This window comes from Equus caballus, chromosome 21, assembly GCF_041296265.1.
Source record: "Equus caballus isolate H_3958 breed thoroughbred chromosome 21, TB-T2T, whole genome shotgun sequence".
Classification (NCBI taxonomy): Eukaryota; Metazoa; Chordata; class Mammalia; order Perissodactyla; family Equidae; genus Equus; species Equus caballus.
The window spans coordinates 61,118,162-61,144,669 of NC_091704.1; the positions used below are offsets into that span (position 1 = coordinate 61,118,162).

Sequence of the window (26,508 nt, forward strand, 5' to 3'; positions counted from 1 at the left end):
ATCTATGCTGTTTAAGAATAGGAGCCGAAAGCACTTCTGGTTTATGTGTGGTGAAATGCACCTAGAGTGCTGTGACTACTTAGTGCTGAAAGTGCTAATGAGCCCTGCGTCGGGGTTGGTCATTGTTCACTTGGCACTGTGGTCATATTCTGCGTCTCTGATTCCAGTAGCTATTGGGACAAGAGGAAACAGCTAAGATTGTACGGCTGGACTGGCACAAGCCACTTATTCAACCCATGTTCAGAGAGTACCAGGTGCCAGAGGTTCAGCAAGTCATTGGGGGTACAGGTGTGAAACAGACCCAGTTCCTGAGAGCAGAGGCCTTACGGCAGTCTAGCGGGTAGGCAAAAACTGAAATAGAGCTGCAAAAAGGCCACTAAATCACATAAAAGTTCAAACCCTGTCAAGAATGATGACATTTTTGAAAGCAGCAAAGAGATTGGAAAGGAAAGCAGAGAAGAGAGGGAGCGAGGTACACACATGTAGACTCTGGGGAGAGTCACAGAAACATGGGCATGAAGATGCTCTGGCAGATCCATGCTTGCCTCTGCAAGGCAAGCCCTAGAGGGTTTGGGTGCCAGCTTAGCGGTTACACTGAAGCCCCACGAAGCGGAGAAAGGGAGAGAGAAATCTCCTGGCATGCCTGCCCATTCTTGATGTACATGGGATGATTTCGTTCAGGCAATTTAACAACTTGTTCCTTCAGTTGAAGTATAAACCCAAATGATTCCAGTTATAAGGAGAGTTTGCCAGACAGAGCAGCTAGGTGGCCAGAGTTCCTGGAGATTAATTCCTTCCCATGACAGGGTGACGTGTTCTGGAGCCGGGTAGCGCAAGGGCTGGCAGCCAGACAGGGAGTCTCAGCTCTCCCACCACGATCCTGAGAAAAGTTGTTCCCTGTCTGTCAGCCTCTCTGCTCATCTGTAAAATGTGAAACATAACAGTAGCTTCCCTGCAGGGTTCTCTAGGGTGTAAGTGAGATAATGGGGTAGAGCACATCACGTTGGCTGTTATCATAGAGACTGTTCTGCAAGGGATAACAGAAGTGCAGTAGGAGAACCAAGCCCTTGGGTTACAGGCAAAGTCCAAGTGAGCTCAGGCATCCTCTTGATTTGATACCCCTGTGGTCTTCTCTGCATCTAGGCTCCACGCACATTCAGGGCAGAGTCATTTACTTGCCTTTCCTGGAACCTCTTTCCAATAAAATCGAGACCCCGGAGGACCTCCAGTTGGTGTGCTCTCTGTTTATGCCCACCCACCATGCTGGATAATCACTTTATTTCCTTTGAAATCTTTTTCAAGTCCAGATGAATGCTTTAGAGTTTGGCCATAGAAAGCCCTAGACTGCATCACTTTATAAATTGTCTCCTTTTATGTCACCAGGTATGCTAGGGAAACGAGTAATTTTGAGCAAGTTATCAGGTTAAATTTTTCCTTCGTAGGCATTCTTGTGTTCTCTCACCAAAATTTTTATTTCTTAATATCATATAGTAACATAGGGCAGATGGTATGTGCAGGTGTAGTAGATGCTCCCAGAAGTAGATTTAAGATGTGGTTATTTAACAGTGTGTGGTTTAAATCTTGTGGGATCAGTGGTCCCCAAGTGTGTCAGATTATCAACTCAGATTCAAAAGGGGATTAATCTACTTTAATGGTTCCCAATCTGTTTCCCAGAATACTATTCTTTAGATATTGGTAGTCTGTGGAAAAATTGCCAAATAAGTTTTGGAATGCTATGTACTATTTTTCATACTTGGAGATACTCAATATATATTATCATAAGAAAATCTGTTTAATCTTTTTAAAAAGGAGTTCTCAAATTTATTTGACCATAGACCACTTTTTTACCAAGTGTTAATATCCATAAGGATAAGTTTGTTTTAGGATGCAGTTTTGGAAATGTTATGTAGGGACAGTGGCCTGGATATTGTGTTTTTTAATTTCGCGTGGGTTTCAGTTCACTGTGATGTCTCACAAGTACATTCTGGATGCCTGTGGTATGGTTCTAGCGATGTCTCTACCATTCAAGGTGTTACATCACATTGGCTCAAGCTCTGGGAATGAGCATGGGGGGAGCCCCTGCTGGACCTGCAGGAACAGGCAAAACAGAAACTACCAAAGACATGGGACGATGTCTTGGGAAATACGTTGTGGTTTTCAATTGTTCGGACCAGATGGATTTCCGAGGACTTGGACGGATTTTTAAAGGTGAGGGTTATATATATTTTTTTATCTGATGAGAAATTTCAGTTAAAGTGGAATATCTTGTTAGGATTTATTTTTCAGCAATTGGCTACATTTTAGAATCATTTTTCAACTACCTAAAACTTTTTGGAAAATCTGTATCTTACCAGTGTTGTGTGAGTCACATGTCAATATCATTTGCCTTTTGTAATTTTTTTTATCACTGCAGGCTGGGTGTTTACAGATAAAGCGCCACATTGCAAGCTATTTTGGGGGGTGCTTTATGCGTGATCTATTCAATTTTATTTTTGAACAAAGTTGTCTCTGGCTTGTCTTGCAGCTGCGTAATGCCCTTTTCTTTGGCTTTCCAGAATTATATACTAATTGGATTTTCTATTTAATGTCCTTTCTAAGGACTGGCACAGTCTGGATCTTGGGGTTGTTTTGATGAATTTAATCGCATCGATCTACCAGTTCTCTCAGTTGCAGCCCAGCAAATTTCCATTATTCTGACATGTAAAAAGGAGCATAAAAAATCTTTTGTTTTTACTGATGGAGATAATGTGACTATGAACCCTGAATTTGGACTTTTTCTAACCATGGTAAGGAACCATACGAAGAGGTACTGAATTTCAGCCTCCTACCACAGACTTCTTTTCATGCATCTTCCTGGTCATATGTTGCCTATTTTCCATGAGTGAAAATTGGGACTGTAATTTTCATGCCTGATTTGAAAGCCTTTAGTGTTAAACAAAGCTCATATTAATATCTCATGATTTCGTCTCTCCACTTAAAAGGAGAGTGAGATAAGTAAATGAATTCTCTGCTTGTCATTCCAGATTTGTAGTATGTACATAATGAATCTTTCAGTATTAAGCTGGTGTGTGCTTGTCCCATGATTGTATCATTCCTCCTTGGGTTTTATTTTCGCACAGAATCCTGGCTATGCTGGGCGGCAGGAACTCCCTGAAAATTTGAAGATTAACTTTCGCTCCGTGGCCATGATGGTCCCTGACCGACAGATTATCATAAGGGTGAAGCTGGCTAGTTGTGGCTTCATTGATAACGTTGTTTTGGCAAGGAAGTTTTTCACACTCTACAAACTGTGTGAGGAGCAGCTTTCTAAGCAGGTGAGACATTCTGAAGATCTCTGTACTTACGCATGTTTAATTTTTCTGTTCAGTTAAATTTTCTCGTTTTGAAAAATCATGACTGGGGTTGTTGACAAAGTACCTTATTGATACAAAGTAGAAAGTTGTATCATTACTAAAATAATTTTATATTTTTCAGAATATATTTAATATTCTTACATTTTAAGTATTCAATATTTACAGTATAGAAATGAATACTATCTGAACTGATTAGTGAGCCAAAGAATTATGGATATTAATATTTATTCTTTTTCCCACCTGTACATTCATCATAATGTGTGTTATGTGTCCTCATGGTTTTCATGAACCTCTCAATCAATTTACTCTTCTCACTTCCAAGCTCACTCTGGTATTTGGCCAAGCTTTGGTAGTTATCTTTTGTCTGTTGTAACTTTCTTGCTAGTTTCCTGTACTGTTTATAGTAGCAAGTTCTGACATCATATGGTTTCAGCGTTAAGAGGCATGAAATGAATCGTATGTTACTTCTGTATTAGTTATCTATTGCTGTGTAACAGTGTTACCGCAAACTCACTGGCTTAAAACAATACACATTTCTCATTCCACAGTTTCTGTGGTCAGGAATCCTGGCACAGCTTGGCTGGTCCTCCGCTTAGAGTCTAACAGGGCTGCAATTGAGTCTTGGCCAGGGCTGTGTTTTCGTCTGATGCTTGACTGGGGAAAGATTTACTCCCGAGGTCGCTCAGATTGTTGGCAGGATTCTGTTCCTTGAGGCTGTAAGACTGAGGGATTCAGTTTCTTGCTGGTTGTCAGCTGGAGAAGGCCACCTTCAGTCCCCACAAGCTGTGTGCAGTTCTTTTGCCAAATGAGATTCCCCAACACGGCCACTTACTTTCTCAAAGTCAGCAGGAGAAAGAGCTTCCAGCAAGATGAGTGCTACAATCTTGTATTAGGCAGGATTCTCCAAAGAAGTAGAACGAATAAGATATATATGTATACATATAAAGAGATTTATGATCAGATATTGCCTCAGGCAGTTATGGAGGCTAAGATGTCCCATGATCTGTCGTCTGCGAGCTAGAGACCCAGGAAAGCTGGTGGTGTAGTTTGAAGGCTTGATGGTGTAGATTCCAGTCCAAGTCTGAAGGCCAGAGAACCAGGGGCATTAAGGGCAGGAGAAGATTGATATCCCAGCTCAGTAGTTGGGCAGAGAGAGGGCGAATCCAACTTTTCTCCACCTTTCTGTTCTATTCAGGTCCTCAGCAGGTTGGATAGTGCCCACCCGCATTGGGAAGGGCCATCTTCTTTTCTCAGTCTACCAAGTCAAATGCTGATCTCTTCCAGCAACTCCCTCACAGACACACCTGGAAATAATGTTTAATCATTTCTCTGGGTATCCCATGGCCCAGTCAAGTTGACACATAAAATTAACCATCACAAATCTAATGTAATGTGACCACATAATCACGTACATGTAATCAGATACAGTCGATCATCTTTACTGTATTCTATTTGTTAGAAGCAAATTACAGGTCCTTAAGAGGAAAAGTTCATACAAGGGCACAAACACCAGGAGACAGGGATCATGCTAGAAATGTCTAGAACATATAAGTAAAAATTACTAATTGATATGCTAAATGATAATACATTGCAATAACATAAAAATATAACATGAACAAAACCTCCTAACATATATAACTCTTTGATCCCTCTCCTCACTCTGGCCTCCATTCCAAACTTCTTTGAATATAGATTTTTTTTTTTACCCATAGTTTCAACTAAATTACATTCCCACTCAAAACATTTTTGGCTTCTTCTGCTTACTGCAGCCTTTACTCACTCATCCTTCTCTTTTCCTCTGTCAAAGAAATATTTTTCCATGCTGTCTCTTGCATGTAGAAAAACTCCCCATGTCCCCATTTTCTCTGGTATTTCATTTCTACTTCTTCCCTCCCACAGCCCTTGTTCACAAAATCACTGTGAAATGAGATGAGTCAATGCATACGAGACAATTGGCCCCATGCTGATCTCTTGGTGAACATTCTGTGAATTGCACTTCATGCCCACAGATTTAACTGAGTCCAATTTCAATACGTTTTCCTGAATTAATTTTACCCACTAGCGCTTTCAAGTCATTGTTACTTTTATGCAAGTTTGCTCACATTTTTGTTTTATTACCTCCGTTAGAATTTAAACTCCTTGAGGGCAGGCACTCAATCTGAATATTTTTATGTGCTCCATCCTCCAAATGATCAGTATTAGGTGATGTATACTGCTCCCAATAACCTTAGCAGTTTTTTTCTATAGGCATTTTTTTTTTATTCTGGTAAAAAATACATAACTTTAAATTTACCATCCTAACCATTTTTAAGCATACAGTTCAGTAATGTTAAGTATATTCACAATGCTGTGAAATAGATCTCCATAACTTTCTCATCCAGCAAAACTGAAACTCTGTATCCATTATTCAACAACTCCTCTCTTTCCTTTTGCCCTCAGCCCCTGCTAGCTATCATTCAACTTTCCATGTCTATGCATTTGACTGCTTTAGATACCTCATATAAGTGGATCATGTAGTATTTGTCTTTTTGTGACTGGCTTATTTTAATTGGCATAGTGTCCTCAAGGTTCATCCATGGTGTAGCACGTGACAGGATTTGCTTCCTTTTTATGGCTGGATAACATTCCGTTATAGGTATATGCCACATTTTGTTTTTAGATTCATCTGTCAGTGGGCATTTGGGTTGCTTTGACCTCTTGGCTATTGGGAATAGTGTTTCTATGAACATGGGTGTGCAAATTATCTCTTTGAGACCCTGCTTTCAATTCTTTTGGATATATACCCAGAAGTGGAATTGCTGGATCATATGGTTGTTCTATTTTTAATTTTTTGAGGAACTGCCATACTGTTTTCCATGGTGGTTGGATAATTGAATTATTTGAATTATTCACTTTATAGGTGCTGAAATTTGGCGTGATTGAGCTTTTATATATATATATATATATATATATATATATATATATATATCTCAAGGAAATGACAAAGCTAGGGCTTGGTTTTCTGATTTGTCCTTATTCTTCCCTCTTCTAGGTAATCCTGGAATGTAGCTACTTTTCTTCCACCTCAATACCCCTGTCTTTTTACTTGTCTATCTGTATATCTGTATATGTCATGAGCGAGATTTCAGTTTAATTCTGGTTCAGAGTTATAGCTTTATGAACATGAGGAAATTTTCTTATGAATGAATGATTGACTAAGAAGAGTCTCAAGGGGGTGTGTATACTTCGAGAGGAAATGTATTCCTTTTTCTCTGTCTTCAAGGTATTCCTATTAGTTTGGATCTAAGGGCTTAAATTAATGATGGTACATGAGAAGACTCTTTTGGACATTCTCTATTTGCTCAAAAAAATACTGATAAAAAGATGTATTGCTCCGCTAACTGTACAAGTTTTCTAAAGAAAAGTCAGCATTTATTTATTATTGAGAATAGGTCCTCTGTCAAATATGCGTAGTGTCCATAGGTAAGTTAATATTGAAAATAAGCCTGCTGTACCTTAAATTCTTCAGGTTCATTATGACTTTGGTCTGCGTAACATTCTGTCAGTTCTGAGAACATTGGGAGCAGCAAAAAGAGCCAACCCCACAGATACAGAATCCACGATTGTCATGCGCGTACTACGAGACATGAATCTTTCTAAACTGGTAGGATTCACAGATGGAAATGTTCCACCCACTTTAATATCAGTTCAACTAACCAAGCACAAATGAGCTTTAGAAATACTTATTTAAAACACATTTAAAATGCTTAATTATCAGACAAAGTGCTGGAGAGCATAATTTTAAATTACACTTTTTCAGAAGTTATTTTTATGGTGACTCATATCTGGTTTAACATATGCCTATTCCAACAGAATTGAAATGGGTTTTTAAAAATCTACATGTTAAGTTTCCAAATCCTTGAATCATTTTTGTGTTTTAGAGCTAAAATCTCACCTTCTTTAAAGTGTGTAAAGCTTGGCAGGAAATTGTATGTAAATGTTAAAAGCATGTAATAATTTCATACTCTTTCCTTTCTCAGTAGAGACTGATAATCAGTTGTCCAATATCAGTAGATCTATGTACAGGATGACACAATGATATATTTTTATTGCAAAATAAAATTATGAACCAAATTCCAATTCATGAATTTGTTACTATCTCTCATTTAAAAATTCTTTTTACTTTAAATTAGAAATTGTAGGCTACGTAGTAACTCCCAAAACTGGTTATTTTATGGAAAGGTTGTCATGTAGGCAATATTTTCTTTCCTTCCATTTCTGTCCTTTTTGTTTTCTCTTTTTCCTTCTTTTCCTCCCCTTCTTTTTTTTTAAATAATTTTTTTTGTGTGTGTGTGAGGAAGATTGGCTCTGAACTAACATCTGTTGCCAATCTTCCTCTTTTTGCTTGAAGAAGATTGTTGCTGAGCTAACGTCTGTGCCAATCTCCCCCCTTTTTATATGTGGGAGGTCACCACAGCATGGCCCGATGAGCAGAATGTAGGTCCATGCCTGGGATTGGAACTGGCAAACCCCAGGCTGCCAAAGCAGAGCCCGTGCACTTCACCACTGTGCCACTGGGTCGGCCCCTAAATAATTTTTAATTTATTGGAAACATGATGAAAATATTCTTCAACTTCAATGATGTTGATATTTTATATGTTAATGCTTATGATAAAGTAATCAGGGCTGTATTATGCATTTTCAGTTTATACGTTGCTATTTTTGTGCCAAAATAGTTGGTTTGATTTCCCTTTCTCTTCTTTTTCAGATTGATGAGGATGAACCTTTATTTCTGAGTTTGATTGAAGATCTCTTCCCAAATATTCTCCTGGATAAAGCAGGATACCCTGAACTAGAAGTGGCAATTAGTAGGCAGGTAATGTGTTTCACAGGGCGTCAGGTGCTGGGTCTCTTTCATCTGAATTTATTTTATTTTTAAAAATGTATTTATTTGTTTTATAGAGGTCACACCGCCAAAAGTCTAGTTTCCATCTCTCACCATACACATCTTCTCCTTTGCCCTCTTGCCCTCCTCTGCCTCCTTTCCCTCTGGTAACCACTAATCTGTTCTCCATATCTATATGTTTGTTTGTTTATCTTCCACATGTGAATGAAATCCTACTGTAATTGTCTGTCTCCATCTGACTTACCTCACTTAGCCTAATACCCTCAAGGTCCATGCATATTGTCACAAATGGCACAATTTCCTCTTTTTCATGACTAAGTGGTATTCCATATATATATCACATCTGGGGCCCTGGTGTTTGCCACATTGCTTTGACCTCTGGACTCCTGCCTATGAGTGTCATTTGCAGTGATCTCAGCTGTCCTACTTTTTCCCCAGGCCCAGGATCACTTGTTTCTTCCTTGAGTTTTGGGGAATCAACCACGCTATATGGATCATTAGGTGTCTGGATTTCCCATGATCCTTGGTGCAGTTTTAACTTGTTATAGTCTTCCTAGGAGCGGAAATGAAGCATGTATTCTTGTGCCTCAATTTCCTTTCCTAGGAACAAGAGTTTGGGAAAAAAAGTTGTATAGAAGTGGTGATTAGCTCATATTTATAAAATGCATTTCAATTCCTTGCAGATATTTGTAATAAAAATCCACTATGGTATTATTTAATGGATATTTTTCTTTTACAAAGTCAGTATTTAAAAGTCTTGATCTTCTAATCAGGTAAGATTGATAATTCCTTTTGCAAGTGGTTTCTTCATCATATGGCCAAATTAATTGCAGCATTTCCTAAAAAGTTAAGTATAAAGTAATTGATAAGGTGACCTACATTAGTAGTTTGTAGCATATGAAAAATCTGAAAAGCAAATACATAGCATAATTACATAAATACATGATTATTATCCAAAAATTATTCAAGTAAAAATAAAAGTGTCATTTAGAGTGGATTTAACTATAGCATGATGGCTAAGAACATGGACCATGGAGTCGAATTTCTTGGGCTCAGATCTACTCCATAACTTTACAAGTAATAATCTTGGGTATATTGTTTAGTCTCTCTATGCCTCAGTTTCCTTATCTGTAAAATGAAGACATCAATAGTACCAATCACAGGGTGTTGTTATGAAGATGAAACTTGGAATAGTGTTTGGCAGAGTAACTTCCATATATATGTTTGATAGATAAAAACTACCCAGATTTATTAAGACAGCTTGAAGTCTATATGAAATTTCAGTCAATTTGTAGTATGCTACAAATTTTTCCATTATTCAATATCTTTTAAATTAAACATTTAAAATACATTTTGATATTTGAGCCTTTATTCTTAAGTTGCTTCTAAGACATAGATTCCACAGAATGTTAATGTAAATGTATTTAATTCCCAAAGACAAATGCAGATATTTCTTGTTAGCTTGGGATACCATTTTGATTATGTTCAGCCTGCCTTTTGTCTATGTATATATGTATATTTTTGCAATTTGTTTTATTGTGGTAAAATACATAATATAAAATTTACCATTTTAGCCATTTTTAAGTGTACAGTTTAGTGACATTAAGTATATCCACATTATTGTGCAAACATCACTAGCAGCCATCTTTAGAACTTTTTTCATCTTTGCGAGTTCAAACTCCTTACCTGTTAAACACCAGCTCCCCATCCCTCTATCCTTCACTCCATGTCTATGCTTATTGTGAGCAAATGCTAAGTCCAGATCGCCATTGATGTGGCCTAACGTGGGGGTTGTGTTATGTTTTCAGGTTGAAGAAGCTGGTTTAGTCAACCATCCTCCTTGGAAATTGAAAGTCATCCAGCTGTTTGAAACACAGAGAGTGCGGCATGGGGTGATGACCCTGGGGCCCAGTGGAGCAGGGAAGACCACCTGCATCCACACCTTGATGAAAGCCATGACAGGTAAGGGGCAGCCAAGCTGCGTTGCTCTGGTGACACATTTAAATAGTTATGACACATGCGAATGCCCCAAAAAGGGACACAATGGTAGATACATTAATATATTTTTATAGCAGGAAATGTTGCTTTACTGATTATTGGGTACATTTTAGAGATAACATATTACATTAATGGACCAGACGGAATAACATTCTTTTTAGCTTTATTGAGATATAATTGACACTTAACATTGTGTAAGTTTAATGTGTACAACGTATTGATTTGAAACATTTATATGTTGCAAAATGATTACTACCTTGCATTGGCTACCACCTCCATCCTGTCACATGGTTACCATTTCTTTTTTGTGGTGAGAACATTTAAGATCTACTCTCTTACCAGCGTTCAAGTATCTGCTACAGTATTAATAGCTATAATCACCATGTTGTACATTAGATCCCCAAACTTGTTAATGTTATAGCTGGAAGTTTGTACCCTTTGTTCAATATCTCCTCATTTCTCCAATCCCCGAATCTCTGGTAACCACCCTTCTACAATCTGTTTCTCTGAGTTTGATTTTTTTTTAGATTCCACATATAAGTGATATCATATAGTGTTTGTCTTTCTCTGTCTGACTTCTTTCACTTAGCATAATGCCCTCAAAGTTCATCTATGTTGTCACAAATGGCAGAACGTCCTTCTTTCTCATGACTGCATAATATTCCTTTGTGTGTGTGTGTATATATATACATACATGCATATATATATGTATATGCCACATCTTTATCCTTTCACCTGTTGATGGACACTAAGGTTGTTCTATATCTTGGTTTTTGTGAATAATGTTGCAGGAAGGAGATTTTTTTAAATGACTTTATGAGCTGTGTTATATTTTACATATGTTATGTCATTTACTTTTCATAATGATCTTGAAATGCGGCTGTTATTTTTCCCACTTTGTACCAAAAAGTCAAGGCTCAAATTCAGAAATGTTCATGGTTGCAAAGATGGTAAGTGATGGGACTCAGAATTAAGGTCAAGGTCCACTAATGAAAAACCCAGACTTTTCCCAATATACCGTGCAGTTTCCCAATAATGATTTAATAGAACATGCAACAACCTCTCAATAAATAAAAATTAATTGCAATCCCAACTCTTAAAAATCTAGGCATTGACGGCCTGGTGGCGCAGCAGTTAAGTTTGCACATTCCGCTTCGGCGGCCCGGGGTTTGCCGGTTCAGATCCCGGGTGTGGACATGGCACCGCTTGGCAAGCCATGCTGTGGTAGTCATCCCACATATAAAGCAGAGGAAGATGGGCACGGATGTTAGCTCAGGGCCAGTCTTCCTCAGTAAAAAGAGGAGGATTGGTGGCAGATGTTACCTCAGGGCTAATCTTTCTCAAAAAAAAAAAAAAAAAAAATCTAGGCATTTAAAATCATCCTAATCATAAACTAATTTCCTGCCCGGAATCAGATATTTTTATGGTGAAGTTAAATAAATGCATTTAATTTCCAGATGTCCCTAAGCCTTACATCTAAGTCCCTAGCTTGAGGTCATCCAGGGATAATGGGACATTGATGACTCTCTTCCTAAAATTCCTTAGCCATGGAAGAGTTGAGTTCCAAAATTTCACAGACCTTTGGCTTTTGGAATGCATCCTACATGGTCCCACAGGAAAAGGTGCCTGGCTGGGTTTCCAGTCAGCTCATGGAGCCCGGGTGCACTGATACTGAGTTGGTGGTTGCTGGAAATTGTCTATGTTTGCTCTAGGGTCCTGGATTTAGTCTCAGTTTCCTCAGCTGTGGGATGAAGTGAATTCTGTACATCAGGACTCCACTGGGGGTCTTCTCACTGAGACAGGATTGTGCTCAGCTGTCACCTGCCTTTGCCAAAACTGAGAGCTCACACCTGCAAGACCTACCATGAGGTTTTCATGTGTGCTGTTAAGATTCTGTTTGGGGATTTTTGCGTAGCTTTAAAATGATGTATTCTCCTCTCAAATTATGCCTAACAATACTTTTGTTGTTGTTATGTAGCTGCCTTCTGTTAACAATAAACTACAAATGCACCTGGCACTTGAACAAAATGAGTGCTAAATATTAAACAATATAGATACATTATATATGACATGTTTAAATTATGTAATCCATATGGCCTCACTGGTTTTGGAGAAGTTCGTTGCAAAGATGAATTAATCATTAGACTATTTGCTGTTTATTAACCTGTTCTTGGTTTTAGTATGTAGAGCAAACATTTGTTATCTTAAGTGAAACATTATTTTTTGGTGAAACTTTAATTATCCAAAAGAGGAGAAAGTAATTGAGTTGAACTTCTACTAGATCCATCGATGTTATTTGTTCTCTTATTCATCATATATTTGTTCACCAAATATCTTTGATGTTCTTTACTTTGGGGTTCTGCTAGGTTCTGTACTAGAAATGGGAAAGGAGGCATGAAACAAAATGGTCATGTGTTCAAGGAGCTTACACTGTAGCAGAGTGACACTGATGATTATAAATCAACGTGGAATTGCTATGAGGAGATTTGGACAATTATGCGGTGAGCAGAGGCAAAGGAGATCAGAAACTTTTCTAAGGAATTATAGAAAGGCTTACAGAGCAGGTGCTACTTGAGTTAAGGTTTGAGGGTTGGGTAGCAGATGGATGAAAGGCATTCTTAGCAGAACAAGGAGGCTGTGCAGGGACTGGAGAGAGCATGACATACCCAGGGAAGTGCTTTGGCATGGATGAAATGTAATTTGTGTGTGGGGTGGGAGTGGGGGAGATAAAGATGTGTAGCAGATGCTCTTGGTGCCCAGTGCCACATCCCTTTGGCCCTCCTCTGCTACAGATGCAGCTGTTGGTCAGTTTCTCCACCAAACTCCCAGTGATGTTGCCCAGTTTTTCAGCCTTATAACTTTCCTTGAGGCTAGGGAACTGGCTCAGCCTGGATGTAGGGGTTGGGGGGGAATTAATGCCCCTGAGGCAGCCATACCCTCAGCCAATGGAGGAGAAGAGTTGAAGGCAAATGTCCCACCTCCTCCTATCTATTAGAGGGACATTTCATCTGTGACCAGCTCACCAATGAGCCCATTATTGGCTTTCTCTCTTTTCCTGTCTCGCTCTCTTTCCTCTCACTCCGAACTCCCAGCACCCACTTCCTTGCTTCAGGCTTTGCTTTCAGGGGGAATTCAAATTAATGCAGTAGGCTTGGCATGGGGAGCTTTGTGAGTCACACTAAATACTTAGATTTTATTCTGTAGGTGATGGGAAGCCATGGAGCTGGGGCATGGTGTGATCAACCCTGTGTGTGGAAGACCATTTGGTGGCCAGGTAGAGACTCGTCTGCAGGATAGGAGGGGCAGCATAGAGTCTATAAGGAGGCGAAGCCAGAAAAGGGTATCTACTCTAGAACAGAGTGCATGAAGGAGGAGTGATCAGAACAGTCAAGAAAGGCCTAATCAAGCATTTTTTTCTCAAAGTGCTCTTATAAAAATATAAAGGCATTTTAAGTGAAAATAATACAATTCTACCCACTACCATAAGGAAATAAGTTGATAGTTTCTCTTGTATGGGCAACAGACCAAGTCTAGTCTTCACCTACGATACTGTCATACACTTTAAGAATTTCTGGCCTTTTGTAAAGTGTGATTAAATGGAAAAATGTCAGTCTTATGGGTATCATTTATTGTAAAAGCTGAATTGTGACAAAGTTGAGCTTCAGTACCATAAAATCTTGCAAGTGATTACCCCGATTCTTTCTGCAATTTTGAAAACAGAGAACTATGGTCAATTTTCTAAACGGGTTTTAATGTAGCACCTTTTCTAATGTGCACATATGTCTATGTGTGCTTGTGGTTGTTGATTTTTATTTCATTTTATATTTTTATGGTTTTATACTTTAAACCTTATTTTTCACTTTTCTGCTGATTAATCACAGTCCCTTACATACAAGCATCCAGCCCATTTAAGAGTAGTTTTAGGGTTTGAACGATTTGAATACCTTTCCTGAGGTTGGCCACAAAAGCTAAGTCCTTGATTTCTGCAACATTAGTTTAGCATATTTTTTCCAAAGTAACAAGAACACGTCTCAGCAAATCAAAGCTGATAATGGAGAGAAGAAGGCATCTTTTAGGTGAAATTTGAGATACAAGATTTAATTGTGGACACTATAAACCAAAAGACTTTTGAGCTGTGAAATTTGAAGAACTTCCACATTACATTAATTTCTTTGTCAATTCCAACATGGTAGCCTTTTTCTCCCCTTACGTAACATGTAATTTTCTTTTACAGAAGATAAAAACAAAAGTGCTCTAGTCAATAAAATCTAATGAGGCTAATTATGATAATTTGGAATGCAGTAAGACATTTATATTTTCAATGTAATTTTGCATTTTTCATATTTTGAATGCCTGCTGACAGTACACCGCAAATTAGTGCAATGTTGCCTAATGATGGTTCACTCTACATCTGAGTTGTTTAAAATTTGGATTTACTTGGCATAGATTGTGGAAAACCACACCGAGAGATGAGGATGAATCCCAAAGCAATTACGGCCCCACAGATGTTTGGTCGGCTCGACGTGGCCACGAACGACTGGACTGATGGAATATTTTCTACTCTTTGGAGGAAAACATTGAGGGCTAAGAAAGGTAGAAGATAAATTACAAGTGTTATTTTTGACATGTCCTTCTAAATAAAATCCTTGGTGACTATTTAGAATTAGTGGAACAACTGTATTCTCCATATAATATCTTAGCCAAGACCAAGAAGCCATAAATCAGTATATTTGTGAATGTTAAAATACTGAAATTATTGATTAGTGTATTTAAAATCTCCCTCTCCTCTCCCTTTTGTTCTTTCTTACAAGGGGAATTATTTTCCTTTTGAAAAAAACATTTCTGTATCCCTGTGATATCTTAGAATAAAATAGATAGGAAAATCTGTAAAGGAAAATTGATAGTATTGAATAAAGTGACTTTACCATAACTATTTTCACTGAATATTTTTAAAATGTTACTCTTAGTTAAGTACAGCCTATTTTTAGAAAACTGATTCCAAGATAAAATCACAGGAGGAAATGGGCTTTTTTGGGAAGAAAATTGTGTATATCAAAAATGAAGTCTATATTGAACTAACAAATTATTCTGTTTAGATGTACACTGGTGTTTGGTGGTTGTGTAAACAAACCTGTTAAGGGCTAGTGGTTCATGCTGAATATTCTTTCAGTTATGGGCTCTGTAAATTCAACCCAACATTCCCAGAATATAAGCTCAGATGGAAGAGGTGGTAATATCTCTCCTCTCATCGTGTTTTCTGACTCCCGAATGAATAGGAGACAGGAACAGTGAATGCAATTGCAGAGAGAGAGAATATAGGAGGACAAGATGTTTGTGATATCACTTTCTGAGTCTATGCTTTGGGCAACAATGTTCTACTGAAAAATGTTGAAGGTGGTGCCACTGAGGTTCTCACTTAGGGAATGTGGCTGATCAACCTAACATCGATTGTCCAAAGAGAAATGAAAATGCTTAATTTCTAGAGCATGCTCGTGTTAGAAATTGTTGTTGTTTTACGGAAATCAAATTTTGTTTATAATTTATTCCAGTAGTCTTTTGTAAACACAGATCCAGTGCCCAAATGTTACCTCAAGGAATACGAGCTCAGAGAGGTGGTTTTTTTCCTCCTTCAAAAAGGCAGCATAGGCTTTTTCTTTTAAAGGGTCTCGATGATTAGATCATCATTTTACTTAAAATTCGAGTCAAATGAGTATAATTAGGATTTTGAAAGCAGTTTATTTGACATAGAATATTCCACAGTTGTTACACAGTAAATAAAAATTAGAGCCACAACCTTGGTCATGGCGTTGGTGAATAAGAGAAACTAGTAGTTAAGAAATTAAGAAGAACTATTAAACTGAATACCTGAATTTACAGGGGCATTCCTGTTGAGAATTCTGCCAGTGTTTGTGCTGCTTGTTACCTCCAAAGTGATTTACCTCCTTAAGTGATTCCCGTCAGATTCCCTTCCCCAAACTGCTGTCTTAAGGACACGTGACCTCCAGCTTGTCAAGTACAAATTGTCAGTTCTCAGTCGAGACCCTCTATCAGCAGCATCTGGCTCAGTTGATCCTTCCCCTTCTTGAAAGTCTCCTGTCACTTGGATTCAGGGATGTCTTACTTGGTGTCTCTCCTCCTCCTCCTTCATGGAGAGGTAATCCGGAGGGAGGAGCCAGCAGAGGAGGCCCTGCAAGAAGTCTACCAGAAATCCAAATGTTGAAATGGCTCTGTCCTCAGACCTCCTATCTCTATCTGCCCTTATTATCTAGAGGAAACTCACCCGGTCCATAGTGTTAAATGCCGTCTCTTAACGGATGGTTTCTGTGTTTTAATCCCCAGCCCTGACCTCTCCCTTGAATTGCCAACTCAACAGCCCTATGGGATCTCTATTGGATATCTCAAACTTACATGTGCAAACCAGAATTGATTCCAAGGCTCTGCCTGTCTCACCCCACCTATCCTTCTATCACTCACATCCCTCTCCTCCTTCCCCTCTTCTCGCTAACCTGGCTCAACTTCTTGCTGTTCGTGGAACATCATCACCCTAAGCTTGTACCCATTTCAGGACCTTTGCACTTGCTATTCCCACTGCCTGGAGAATTCTACCTCTAGATTTTTATGTCACTTCATTCTCCTCCTGAAATATTTCATTGACCACCTTTTCTAAAACAATGCCTCATCCTCTTATCCTGCTTAAATTTTCTTATTTTATGTATTTCTTTGCTTGTTGGTTTATCATCTCTACCCCTTAGAATGTAAGCTCTGTGAAGGCAGGACATTGTCTTATGTTCCACAATATTCCCAGACCCTTGAACAGTGCTAATCCATAGAAGGTGCTCAATGAATATTTTTTCAACTGACAAATGACTTTTTGCCTTGTTTATGGGCTTTAAACAACTACTATATAAAGAACTGGAAAAGTCCTGTGTGATAAAATGAGATAATCGTTTAGATCAAAGCTATATTTAAAATTATGAAAAACTGCATCAAATTATAGTACTTCTTCAAGCTTAGTAGTTATGTATATATGCGTATATGTCAACGTATGCTTTCCCCCACCTTTGGTGGGATATTCTAGGGGAACATATCTGGATAGTTCTTGATGGTCCAGTAGATGCCATCTGGATTGAAAATCTGAATTCCGTTTTGGATGATAACAAAACTCTAACCCTTGCCAATGGCGATCGGATTCCCATGGCTCCAAACTGCAAGATCGTTTTCGAACCTCATAACATTGACAATGCTTCGCCTGCTACAGTCTCAAGAAATGGGATGGTTTTCATGAGTTCTTCCATCCTTGATTGGAGTCCTATTCTTGAGGTATGATTGGAGTCTTTCTTTTGTACAATTAAAGGAGAAAAGAGATCCTTTAGCATTCATGTAGCATGTGTGCTGATTTTGCTGCAGACTGTGGTGTAACTGCCCTTTCATGCTAATGTTTCTGGCAGGTCCTAGAATGCTCTGGGGCCTCTAAACCCGCCGGTCCTCATGGTTCTTCAATGCTCTTCTAATATCTCGTTAGACCCGTGATTTCCAACCTGTGGGTTGTGGAGTAATCAGAAAGCCTAGGTGAATCAATAATCCTACCAAACTGTGACTGAACAAGTAAAATTTAATTTTATCACTTTGGGGATTCATGGCATTTTTAAAAGGGACTCATTCAAATAAAGTTTGAGAGCAATCATCTTAGAATATGAACTTAAAGAAGACAACTTATTAAAATTGCATATATAGAATTTTTATGATGCTCAATAGTCATAATACTAGTTTTAAGTTTGTACTTGGAAATAATATTTCAGATAATCTCTCTCCAATTCATAATAAGGTATATTATTTTCTTACCACCAATATATTCTAGAGTATATTGACTATAATTAGAATATAATTAAATGCCTTGTATACATAGATATTTTACTAAGTAAATACTATAATGTAAGGCAGGATGCTTATTAGATAAGCCATCTGTAAAATCTTTTTTGACATTGTTGGTCAAATTTATTTTAATTTACATAAGTTTTTTGGAGATGATTTTGATCCAAAACTTATGAACTTATAATTCAAATAAAGTAGATATTTATTTTATATTGCCATTACATTTTTGTGCTTTTCTTTCTATATGGGTACATCCTAACTTTTAATGATATCTTTTCAGAATTTACACAACTCTGTGTTGCAGAAGAGTTTAGATTTGGCAAAGTATGAGATGTGAAGAAGGAGGGGATTATATAGCAAAATGATAGTGACAGATAGTTGGATATGTCACTAAAAATGCTTCTAAAGATTTTCAGATTTCACAATTAAATTATCCATCCATTAAGGAGAATACAGAGCAAAGGTTCTCAACCCTGGCTTTGCAAAAATAATCATCAATGACAGTTCTTTAAAATACAGATGATTGGGTCACACCCCAGTCCTACCAAATCAGGATCTCTGGGTGGAGGAACAGGGGTGGTGGTTGTCTTTAAGGCACCACAGTAGATTCAGGCTCGGGAACCACAGACACAGCAATCTCCAAGTGAAAATGTATTTATGTGATTTTTCCCAAAATCCTTCAAATTCACAGGGGCTTTTTAACAATACTTTTACAGTACTAGCTAATGAGTATTTAGAGTTTGCTATTTATGAAATAAGCTTCTATTATATTCTGTCCATGTTGAAGCTGAATAAGGCCTTTACATTAATGCTGCACCTACCTAATATTTCTATATGCTTTTAAACAATGCAGTTTCTCCTTGCAAATGGGTAGGAGGAAGCAAGACACACAAAGTACCTAGTTGGAAATGTTAAGAGCAGTGCAAGGCAGCTCTGAGAGTGTTACTGGAGGGCAGACCAGTGGAGAAGTTGTGTTTTTGGAAATTTGTCAGCTTTTGGGAGTCAATGTAATTACTTGGCCCTGTGTATGATGTTTTTTGGTTCCATCAACTCAAAAGTGCTATGTTTTGTTTTTGTTGCTATGGAACCATGGTAAATTCGTGAATTGATGAGTAATTTGGAGTCAATATTTTATTGCTTCTGTTCAGACTCTGTAAGAATGAGTTGATCTCTTATTGCCAAGAGAACTTGCCTCACTTTAAGAAAATGTTTGTGTCAAGTGGTGTTTTATAATGACTGACTTGCACTTTGCTCATATTGGCATTCCCAAATGACTAACTTCTCCATTTTCCTGAGTATTCTTTGATATTTTGCTACATTCGTTATTAATTAAATTAGAAGAAATAAAAGGAAACAACTAATTGTGGTAACTCTTTGTTTCCATTTAAAAATTCTGGGTATGGATGTCCTCCGTTCAGCTTTTATTCCTTTTTCTTTTAAAAAATTATTTCCACATATATGCCTTCTCATTTTCTCCTAGCGTATTTTAACCAAGAGCTGAAGACTTTTCCTCCATCGTGGCTTCAAGACCTGAGCATCGGTATAGTGTAGTAGCTGAAGGTGTAGACATGAGCCAGACTCTGGGTTTGAACTCTGGCCTTGCCACTTACCAGCTGTGGGATCCTGGGCACTTAAATCCTTGGGCCTCAGTTTCCTCATCTGTAAAAGGAGGATGATAATAATAACTCCTACCTCATAGAGTTGTTTTGACATTAAATGAGTTCATACATGAAGGAGTTTATAGCAAGGGCTGGCACATTACAAGTGTAATACTCATTAGATATTATTATTATTGTTAATTGATATTTTAAAAAGTTTTGTCTAAAAATGGCCATTTTCCTGGTGTGCTCTAAGATTAATTAGTGCATTAATCTGTGAACTAACAGGGTTTTCTTAAAAAACGCTCGCCTCAAGAAGCTGAAATTCTTCGTCAGCTGTACTTGGAGTCTTTTCCAGATCTGTATCGCTTCAGTATTCAGAACTTAGAATACAAGATGGAGATGCTTGAGGCCTTTGTAATCATGCAAAGCATTAACATGCTTCAAGGCCTGATCCCTACCAAGGTAAATCGCTCAACTTTCTAGAAATTTCTCTGTTATTAGCTGAGCCATACTGTGCAGAGAGTACAATATTTGAAATTAACTCTGTTAGAGCTATGGGGAGGGGGAATGTTTCAAACATGCATCCTGCATATTTTGTATTTTTTCATTTCTGTTTTTCACAGAGAAAGACGTGGATTTGTAATTTAGTTGTAGGTTCGTAATCATCTAATAAGCATCCTCAATTTATTTCGGAGACCAGCTTGGTATTTCTAGGAATGCGTTCCGTATTTGTTCTCCAGTGTTATTCATCTTTCCCTTGGTCTTGTCTTCGGGAATACTGTTGTCCTTTTTATATCTTTGCTATTTTCTTTAAAGCTCAAGGTAAAGTTTTGGTTTGAAAATTAAGTAATTTTAAAAAAAGTTTCTTTCGTGCTCAGGAGCAAGGTGTGGAGGTCACGCCAGAGCACCTGGGGAGACTGTACGTCTTCTCCCTGATGTGGAGCGTGGGGGCCGCGCTGGAACTGGACGGGCGGCGCCGCCTGGAGCTCTGGCTGCGCTCGCAGGATGCGCTGACCTTGGACCTGCCGCCTCCCGCGGGGCCCGACGGCACCATGTTCGACTATTACGTCACGTCCGATGGTGAGGACCCTCGCTACCATTCTTCCACTCTTAGCTATACAGACACATACATACACGTGGGGACAGTTTTTCCAAATGGCTAATATTTACACCAAATATATAGATTTTTCTAGATGGTAATTAACACTCTGGCCATAAAGTGAAACTGCAAGTTTTCATGTGTGAAGAAAGCTAATTGTTTGTTTTTCAAAAACTAATGTTGATTGTGTTTCAAATGTACATTTTCCTCTTGTTAAATATATTCTGTACTGAATTTTTGATGAATGAACAAGTATCCCAAATCGTTTCTATTTCAGTCATTTGATATAATCAGCAATTTATATAAAAGTACGAAGTATATTTTTACCAAGTATGTGTATGTGTCTATAAATTTATAGCTACATATATTCTTTAAGTTTATTTATATACGTGTACATATATATGTAAAGTACTTATATACACATATATGAAGTTCTTATATGTACAATGTTTATATATCTTTTTTTTGGTCTTACAATTAAGGAAGTGTGTAATGAAAAGTTTGTGAGATTAGACATTTTAAAATGATTTCAGGTACATACTACTATCACTGTGTTCTAAATTTTTATGCACACTTTGTGTTATTGAAAACCTACATATTTAAAAAGAAAATTTCAAGGCACTTCTGGATATTTCCTAATATTACCACTTTTGGATAGTTCCTTGGGAAATTTTGACTGGGCTATCACTTAAATACTTAGATCTCTGATTGTAATGATCTTTATTTTACGGGAGTGTTTGAAAATTGTCTTCATGAGATGTCAAGGATGTCTACTCATTACAGTTAGGAGTTAAATTATTAACGGGAATAAGAAGATGTAAATGTTCTCTGTGCACCTCAGGTAAGTGGATGCACTGGAACACGTGTACCGAGGAGTACGTGTATCCATCTGATGTCACCCCAGAATATGGCTCCCTCCTGGTGCCAAATGTTGACAATGTGAGGACTGACTTTCTGATTAAAACCATCGCTAAACAGGGCAAGGTATGGCTCTTTAACTTTTATTAAAAATAGCCTATTTTAAAATGTCACTTGAAAACACGAAACAGCTTAGATTTATTTTAGAATGTTTTATGTTGCTGTTTAGAATAAATGAAACTATTACCCCATTTAGTATACCTCTTTTATTATTCCCCAGTAACAATATTAGAGTTGAATAGTCCTAATTCATAATTAAATAATTATTTCTCATGCATTAGTTGAGAGTAAATTTTGACTTGTTTTTCCAAAGAGAAACCCTTCTTTTGGGATCTTTATATTAGTTTGCTAGGGCTGCCATAACCAAACATCACAGCCTGGATGGCTTAAACAGCAGACATTTCTTTTTCCGCGGTTCTGGAGGCTGGGAGATTAGGTTGTTGGCAGGTTTAGTTTCTCCTGAGGTCTCTCTCCTTGACTTGCAGATGGCTGCCTGCTTGCTGTGTCCTAACATCGTTTTTGTGCGTGAGCATCCCTGCTGTTTCTGGGTGTCTGTATATTTCCTCATCGTATAAGGATGCCAGTTAGATTGAATTAGGGCCCAGCTTAATGGCCTCATTTTAACTTAATCACCTCTTTAAAGAGCCTACCTCCAAATGCAGTCCCATTCTGAGGTACTGGGGGTTAGAGCTTCAATGTATGAATTTTGTGGGGACACAGTTCAGCCCATGACAATGGTTTTATTGTATTTCTTATATTTGTTTCTCAACTCCTATCTTAGGCGGTGCTGTTAATTGGCGAACAAGGAACAGCTAAAACAGTCATAATCAAAGGGTTTATGTCAAAATATGATCCTGAAAGCCACATGATCAAGAGTCTGAACTTTTCTTCTGCAACCACTCCACTAATGTTTCAGGTATTGGCTCCTTGGTACTGTTCATGGAGCCCAAGTTGGTGGTAAACTTTGGAGGCCGAGATCTCTTTACTATTCTGCTGTGCCTGCTGAACTCCATCTGCACTTTCACAGCCGGGGCAAATCCCCCACATATGTCTTCCATTACCTCCATTATTCGACTGCAATAGAATCCCTCCCTAGTTAGATTATAATATGTAAACGTCTTAAATTATGGAGAAATGAAAAGCTTATATAAGATGTTAAAGCCCTCAATACTGTTTAAAATAACCATGTAGAAAAGCCTGCAAACATGCAAAATCCAAAACTGAAAGAAATATAATTTCTTCCCCCACCTAAACCTACTTCCTTTCCTTACTGTCTGCTTTTTGGTGGGTGTTACTATTATTCTAGCCTTTAGACTAGATGCGTTGGAATTATCTTTAATGAGTATCTTGAATCAAGAGCTTCTCACATCTCTTCCTTTGTCTTCCTTCTCCCAGTCCACCTCTACATAACCCACTTCTTCATCCTTCCACACCAGGTATTAGCATGGAGGAATTCCCAGCTGGTCTTGGTTGAAGTCCAACTCCCTTCCAGTCCAGCTCTTAGTCCTCTTCCAATCTCTGGTGCCCATATTGCTACTTTTATCTTGCTGTTCCCTGACTTAACGTTCCACAATGGCTCTCGTTGTCAATTGCCACAAGAGAGAAAATCTTAGAATCTTAGCATATTGAAGATTTTACCCTATCATACACTGAGGAGTATCAGAAAGAACCCCTTCAAATTTGCATTGCTTTTGTCAATGAAATTGCCAAGAATGACTGGGTTGGCAGTGGCTGACTGGTTGCTTTTCTCCTGTTCCTAAGTTGTTTAAGACTGGGGTGGAAAATCCTTCATGTCAGTTCAGGCTTCAGTTGTTTTCAAGTCATCTCTGATGTCTGTATTAGAACATGAATACATTAATACAAAAGACACATTTCGTAAATTGAAAATAGAAGGGGAATTTTTAGGAGAATCCAAATCCAAAGAGCTTTGCTTTTGATGAACTTTGTTGTTCTTTAGTTGTTGGAATGAAAATATCAAAGAGCAGTGAAAATTCTCGAGACCATGGCTAAATCATGTACCTTTATCACTGAATGTAATTCGTAACTGCAGAGTGCCAATAAACTAAGACCATTGATTAAGTTTCTAAATAAGACCATCAACTATGTTATGCTCCTCTGTTAGAGATGAAATTTCCAATACCGGCTAGGCTTCTATCAGATGAGTACCATTTACACAGTGTCCTGATGGAAAGGTCTGAATAGAAGGTCGACCTCGCCCTGCACTGACTCAGCAGTGGTATTTTTGTGTTTGGGGAGCAGCACATTAAATTATCCTAGGCTGGCAAGATGCTAACATTATGCACATTCCCTTGATATTGTTTTACATCTAAAAACTTTTGTTTGTTTTACTTTAGGAGCCATCCTATTTAAAGGTTATAATTATAACTTTATTTTTGGCTGCAGATTTTAAAACATTAAATCAGACTGTGATTTCTTTTTCATTATGTTGGGTGATTATAGCTGTTCACATTTCTTGAGAGTGGATTAAACCTTGAGGACTGCAGTGCAGTTCTGGCGATAACTACCTGGAGTTACTAAAGATTTCACAGGTGAAGGACTCAGTCCCCACAAGACTTCCCTCTCTTTGGCAACCAGCCACAAGCTCAGGGGTTTCCAGGCTACCAGTACTTCTGAACAACTGGCTACAAGTTCAAGGGTTCTTATGATCCTCTCAGTTTTGATAATTTGCTATAATGACTCACAGAATTCAGGAAAGTACTATGCTTGTGATTATGATTTTATTATAAAAGATATAAATTGGATCAGCCAAGAGAAGAGACGCATAGAGCAAGGTTTGGAATGATCCCAAATGCAAACCTTCTGTGTCCTCAGAATGTGTTCCCCTCCAGGCACATCAGTGTACATCATCAGCCAGGGAGCTCACTTGAACTACAATGTCCAGAACTTTTATTAGGGTTTCATTACATAGGCATGGGTGATTGAATCATTGACCACATGATTTAACTAAATCTCCATACCCCTTCCCCTCCCAGGAGATCAGCTGATATGTGGTTCAAAGTCCTAACCCTCAAATAACACGGTTAGTCTTTCTGACTTGAGTGGTCTGAGGGACCCACCATGAATAACAAAGATATTCCTAGGAAATTCCAAGGGTTTAAAGGCTCAACCTAGGAACCAGGGACAAAGGCCAGCCATTCTTTAGTATATGACAAGACCTTGTCACTGTATTTTTGTTAGCAACTCATGGTGATATTTACCCCTTTAAGGTGGTAAAGATCTGTGGTCTATGTCTCTGTAACCTGAGAGATTTATTAATTTTCAGGAAAAAGGCATACATTATCTAGAAAGCAACCTGTTTGTTGATATACAAATTTATAAACTCTATAATAAATTTCTAGAAGTGGTACCGTGTTGAAGTAGAATAATTAGAAGAATAATAAAGCAGGCTTTTAAAACGTGAAAATCTGTATTCTTTAGAGTGCCATCTGTTTCATGACCACTTGAGCCCAATTCCTTCCTGTCCTTCAGTGTGAGGGTGGCATCATCACTTCACGATTTCCTCTTCTGTTCAGAAGCATCATAGCATCATAGCATCATCTACTCTGTTTAGTGCCTGTGTTGACTGCTGAGCATCAGAGCTTTCTATTAAGCTAGACTCATTAGTTTTAGAAAGCTTTCAATTAGCCAAACTGCTATAATTAACATTCTCACTATAATTTTCATGCTAAACAGGGGCTGATGGAGCTGAGCCTTTGTCTCTGGTCTCTCACTTGTCTGGATCCAAACCAAATTGAACTTGTAGATGAGAAAATAGATACTGTCCATCCCTCCTGGGTTCCCATGATGGCACACGTCAAGGACACATGTCTGTTGCTTGACAGGTTGTTTTCATCAGGGTTTCCTTTGTTTTCCCCGTGGTGACGCTTCCACATCTTTCATCAGTAGGAGGACTGCCTATATGTCCCTCTTTGCCCAGGACCATCCAGTTTACTTCCATTTTCTCAGATTAATAATTAATGGCGTCCCCTGTCACCATCAAAAGTGTGTGATTTGAACAAAAACTATATGGTCTCCTTGTTTTTTGACTAAGGGAATTCAGTCAGTCTTTTAAGAGATTTTTTTTTCCCCAAATAAATATTGTTTTAATGCTTTTTTTTTCTATTTTTGAAAGTAATCCATACATATATTTAAAAATTTAAATACAGAAAGGTAAGAAGGAGAAAAAGTTTCTTAACAGAATTTCTGAAAAGGTTGATCTCTTCTAAAAAAATCTTAAAGTGTTTTGAATACGACAATCATCTTACAAATGGTTGCGTAGCAATAAGTTTTGTTTTTTAAAAATGAGAAATCATAGAACCTGGAAGGAAATTCCACATTTTTTCTAGACTCAGAGCTACTTTTCCAAGTGAAATCTTACGCAGAAGACTAAGCTATAAAACAGGGAGCCGTGGATTTGCTTGGTGGAAGTGGAGCCAGGCTCCTGAAATCCCCTCCAGCCTCATCCTGCTTCCTGCAGGGCCCCGGGGGCTACAGAAAAATCCTTTTGGCTCCTCAGAGCGCAGTTTGAAGGCTAGGTTCGATAGGAGAACCATAAGACATAATGTGTGAAAGTATTTTTTTCATGGCAAAGTTCTCTAAAAATGTCGGGTTTTACGGACTCAGGTGGAAGGAGATTGAAGTACTTGTCTGAGTTCGAGGTTGCTTGGTAGCGGAACCTGGCCAGAAACCAGGTCCCTGCATGTTCCACTCTGCTTTTCCAGTTCACCCATACCCCTCCCTCCAATGGCTTTTCTTTACCCACATTAATATTCAAATGACTGA

At 38.2% G+C, this 26,508-nt stretch overlaps 1 protein-coding gene across 2 annotated transcripts in view; it reads left to right on the plus strand.

Annotated features, from left to right (window-relative positions):
* Window positions 1–26,508, plus strand: part of DNAH5 (dynein axonemal heavy chain 5) — a 267,250-nt gene that overhangs the window by 136,902 nt on the left and 103,840 nt on the right. For both annotated transcript variants that reach the window (XM_023625835.2, XM_023625834.2), the window contains exons 36-47: window positions 2,030–2,208; window positions 2,599–2,786; window positions 3,120–3,314; window positions 6,862–6,996; window positions 8,101–8,208; window positions 10,047–10,200; window positions 14,683–14,829; window positions 17,315–17,556; window positions 19,995–20,171; window positions 20,588–20,789; window positions 21,650–21,792; window positions 22,508–22,642. In XM_023625835.2, the coding sequence (XP_023481603.2) occupies window positions 2,030–2,208; window positions 2,599–2,786; window positions 3,120–3,314; window positions 6,862–6,996; window positions 8,101–8,208; window positions 10,047–10,200; window positions 14,683–14,829; window positions 17,315–17,556; window positions 19,995–20,171; window positions 20,588–20,789; window positions 21,650–21,792; window positions 22,508–22,642 (2,005 nt within the window). The remainder of the gene's footprint in view (window positions 1–2,029; window positions 2,209–2,598; window positions 2,787–3,119; window positions 3,315–6,861; window positions 6,997–8,100; window positions 8,209–10,046; window positions 10,201–14,682; window positions 14,830–17,314; window positions 17,557–19,994; window positions 20,172–20,587; window positions 20,790–21,649; window positions 21,793–22,507; window positions 22,643–26,508) is intronic.